Source organism: Papaver somniferum, chromosome 9, assembly GCF_003573695.1.
Source record: "Papaver somniferum cultivar HN1 chromosome 9, ASM357369v1, whole genome shotgun sequence".
Classification (NCBI taxonomy): domain Eukaryota; kingdom Viridiplantae; phylum Streptophyta; class Magnoliopsida; order Ranunculales; family Papaveraceae; genus Papaver; species Papaver somniferum.
In genome coordinates this window covers 94,377,273-94,381,983 of record NC_039366.1, presented here as the reverse complement: position 1 = coordinate 94,381,983, position 4,711 = coordinate 94,377,273, and the positions used below count along the sequence as shown (strand labels likewise).

The 4,711-nt window shown below is 36.3% G+C and overlaps 1 protein-coding gene across 1 annotated transcript; it reads right to left on the bottom strand.

The window, feature by feature from the left end:
- Nucleotides 1-3,918, bottom strand: LOC113310633 (mitochondrial dicarboxylate/tricarboxylate transporter DTC). The gene is made up of 6 exons (XM_026559357.1): nt 3,627-3,918; nt 3,417-3,500; nt 1,731-1,792; nt 1,279-1,640; nt 542-756; nt 1-417 (listed from the first exon to the last, which is right to left on the bottom strand). The coding sequence occupies exons 1-6, from the start codon at nt 3,738-3,740 to the stop codon at nt 361-363; spliced, it is 894 nt and encodes a 297-aa protein (XP_026415142.1). The 5' UTR covers nt 3,741-3,918; the 3' UTR covers nt 1-360.
- Between the last annotated feature and the right edge of the window lie 793 nt (nt 3,919-4,711).

Here is a 4,711-nt window from a genome sequence, read left to right as displayed (position 1 = left end):
CTGAAGGTGGAAATTAATACCATGCGCACCAAAAATAAAACAAAAAATAGTTGGGTTACATGTTCCTCATTAGTCTTTAGAAGATAAAATATAAGACTGAAATCAATTCAGACCACTTTCAAGACCTACTGCTTGCAATCTTGGGTTAAAAATCATTGTGTGGCTCTTACTTATAAAGGGGAAAAAGGACTCAAATATAAAGTATCTTAATCTGATACAATCTCCCCAAATAATTTTATTAATTTCTACTAGACTATACCATGAAAAGAAGCCTCATATGAAAGAGTATCAATTTCTGATCCAACTGTTGGAAACCCCGCTCCATAAAAAAAATCAGCAGCTTGCCAGCCCGAGAAAATCCTACAACCCAATCGACTTTTCCACCTTCTGAATTTGGTTCAGGAATATCCATGTCATCTGCATAATCACCACATTCAACAATTAAAACACAAAATTATTTGACTCAACTTCAAATTTATTTGTTTCGATCGCTGACTTCAAGAATCAATAAGCTGGATTTACAACACAAAGTAAAGTTTACCATGACGTGAGGCGCAATCCTGATACAATAAACTGGAAATCCAGTGTAGAATTTGAAGGGACCTCCAGACTTTAGGGTTTTCATGGCACAGTCCAAAGAGCCAGTGTAAGGTAATTTCCCGTTAGCATCAGGTTGCATTTTCTGTATTTGAGTTTTAACATAGTCAAAAGGTAAACTGCAAGCAGCAGCAAAGAATCCAGAAACAGCACTTGCTCCTGCAAAATAACGCAAATATTTAGCTTCCGATCCAGACCTAAACTAAAGTAAGTATCTGAATTCCCAAAGAAAACACCAAAGAACTTCATACCAATAACACAGGACTAAACAATTTCTCATGGTTATATTATCAGATTTGATGTGTTGACTGAGTATTCTAAATTTTAGTAAAAATGTATAAATACTTAAGTTGAGGTCATTTACTGTCATAAATAAGCAGACTCCTAATAAATGCAAGATATTCTGAGTGGTTGGAACTTGGTTGGCTACCAAGTGTCTACAATAAAATAGATAATGAGTTCCCAAAACACATTGATCTGCATATGTATGTATATATATATATATATATACTAGAAAGTACGGATAAGGGGAAAAGGAAGGAATGAGATGATCAATCTGACAATGCGCTATTGGTTTGATAGAGAGCTGGTCAGAGGCTTTCTTACCGGCCTAAAGGAATTCAGGTAAGATCCATGTCAAAAATGTTAACCAAAATAAACAAGATCTAAGAGATATCTTACCAACAACTGTACTAAGTTCACCAAAACCAAGACTATCCTTGCAGAACTCAACACTTTGGTCATAAGAAGCAAGCATGCCCATATTCAACGCCATAGCTCTCACAACAGTTGGACCTGCACCTTTCCAGAGTGCCAAAACTCCTTCATCTGCACTGATACGATAGAGTGCCTGGAAAGCATTTGTGTAGTTACGACGTTGTGCAAGAGGTAAAGTGGCATCAGCTTGCATACGGATGAGAGCTAAATCAGCTGGACTACCAACAGATGCACCGATTGCTCCAGCTGTCAAACCACATAAAGCCTTCTGGTAAAGAGGAAGTGGCTTCCCGTCATTGGCGGCGATAGCTTTGTTTGTCAATATCCTAGGTAACACGAATAACAAATCTACTCAAAAACATAACTATCAAATTGGCACTATAATCGGTACTTCAATACAAATATTACAATTTTACCTGAATGTTCCAAGCCGTGCAGTTGTGTAGGTAGCTTGTCTTAGTAATCCAGCTGATAAACCCTGAACAATTACAGAGCAGTCAGATGTCAGATAGATCAAAATCATCTACTTCGAGCGAAAGCTGCTGAACTAATTTGACACAGAAAATGCAAGATAATCCAAGGAAGGTAGATATGCTAAGCATGAAGGCGTTATTTTTCAAATAGATAACTACAAAAGAAGTCACGACAGCCAAGAATGTTATAGCTTGACATTGCAAATGTAAGAAACAAAATTTAAGGAATCGATACGTACAAAGTTGTAACCTTTACAATAAACTAAAAGCAATTCTGCAGCCTAACCATACGAGGATGCCTGCTTTCTTTTAATAATTTGCATTTTTATCGTATCTATATCCTAACTAGATTTGCCAAATACATGTTCGGCCACAGTATGGAGCTAGACATTCCTCCAGCATGCACAATTTTGCCTCTAAAACACATAAACATGTTACATGGGCATAAGAGTTAAGACTCCCAGCGATTGTTTGACCAATACTTGATGGTATCAATACAACCTAAGAATAGACAAGGCCAAAAACCATGTTGTCACAGAGTTTATGTCTTTTAACTTTGAACAAAAGTATCTAACACTTTAGCTTTCTTTTTGCAGTGGCGATTTAAGGTTTCTCATTTTAGTAAATAGGTGCCAGTGGCCATGTGATGCTTATAGGAAATTCAAAAAGTAAAGGATAATCTATTCAGGAAATCTGACATTATCCGTTACTCTCTAAAGATGTTTAGAGTTAGAAATACTAGCTAGTAAAGGTTACGAGCAGCCACAGATGGAACGTAGATAAAGGAGGAGTTAAAGGTTGATGTCTTCATCACTTAATGATGAAGAGAAACACATTTAATAGTAAATGGGTGCCAGTGGTCATGTGATGCTTATACGAAATCAAAAAGGTGAAGCATAATCTATTCAGGAAATCTGACGTCATCCGTTACTCTCTAAAGATGTTTACAGTTAGAAGTACTATCTAGTAAAGGTTACAAGTAGCTACATGTGGAACGTAGATAAAGGAGGAGTTAAACATCGCTGTCTTCATCACTTATCAATGAAGAGAAACACATTTAACATCCAATACTCAGCATTTCTAATTCCCCAAAGGCTTAATTAAGACTTTACAATTCAAACTTGGTTACCACTTTCCATAAGAAAACTGATGTGAATTGTAAATATTGCATTTTCCCTCTAACCCAAGCAATCTCTAATAATGCAATATGTTTATGATCTCAACACACCTTCCTCTTAAGCTAAATTATTCAGAGATCTACGAAGAAATTGGCAGTTTTGTTTTGCCTATTAATTGGACATTGCGAATATCTAGAAGATATCAGAACGTTGATGGCATCGACAAGGAATGAAGCATTTGAAACTGGGGAAAATAATAAAACACAACTGTGATGTGTTCACATCTGATTATTAGAGTCACTGAAATAAAATTCTGGTTACCACATTAACCACAATCACAGATCTGCTTAGATTTTAATTCTTTATACCTATTTCATTTCAATCCAAATTCAAATAAAATAAAATAGTTTTTTATTCTAATCCAGATCTTGTAGAATCTATCAAAATATCAGTAAGAAATGAAATTACAAAACAATAAATTTAGAAATTAAGTTGATAAACAGATTCAAACCTTGTACAATGCTCCAAAACCTTCTTCACGGATCATGTTCTTGGTTACAGAGACTGCTGATCCTTGACCTAGTTGAATTCTCACCTGAAATCCATACAATTGAAAACATTTTTAGTTCAACGATGTAAAATAAACTAAATCAGATCAAAGATCCAAATGAACAGAAAAAGATCAATCAAATAAGCTATATTCACTAAAATAAAAGCTAACCTTAACCATATCGACTGGTTGGATGACGCAGGTAGCGAGCATTCCAGAAGCACCGCCATTGACGAATGGCTTAATAGTAGGCCAAACACCACCTAGCTTCTTCTCTTCTCCCATTTTTTTTTCTAGTCTCTGCTCTCCTTTACTTCTGGTTTTTCTTAAGAGAGAAAAAAAGAAGAAGGAGAAGAAGAAGAGGAAGAGGAGGAAAAAGTGAGCTCTGAAACTTATTTTTTTATAAAGTGAAAGACGAAAGAGTAAAGAAGAGAAAGTAGAGATTACTCCTTTCACAGGTTTTTTACTCTCTCTCCATAAATGAAGGAAAGAGGGTTTGTTAATGGCGTATCATATGCCCTTAAATTCATCGAAATTTACCGAATCGACACTAGATTCATTGGAAGTAACGTTTGTTGCTATGATTGTTTGTTTGGTTCAGATAATTGGATGATAGGGTCCTACCTCATTAACACCGAATTGACTCGGACATGTCGGATTTATATATGCGTTTAGTTGTACCGAGTTTAAATAGACGATTCACCGTTAAGTTCTGGCAGACTCGTAAGACCTGCCAGACAATTTCATGCCTATGGTCTAAACTGCATGCAACATGCATGTACAAAGACACCGATCCGAAACTTCCAAATCGTCACAGGGGCTAAAAGGAACTGAGTCAATCCAGTACAGAACGATGGGAAAGAATATCGTGCAACTAGATGAGAGAACATTTTGATAGGACCTCAAAAGAAGTATCAGTGGGCAAATGGTGTATACGCGAGGTGTGTGGGGCCCAGTTTCCTTTCTCGGAAGTCACAATGAATACTGTCATTGTTGCTCTGGTTTGGTGTTTTATTGGATTGGTTGTCATTTGTTCTGAGTAAGGCGACAAATTTAAGTTGGTTTTTGGTGATGCAGTCTAACTAAAACCTAACGAACAACAATAGAGAACAAGGAGTGAACATTTCCACCATGTCTTTGAGTTAGTTGCCAGTGGACTAGAATATTTCTTTTATCCATAGGGATGGCCATAGTACCGACAGGATCTTATTTGTTTTCTTTCTTCTTCCATTTTCTTCCAGAAAGGGAGAGAAAAA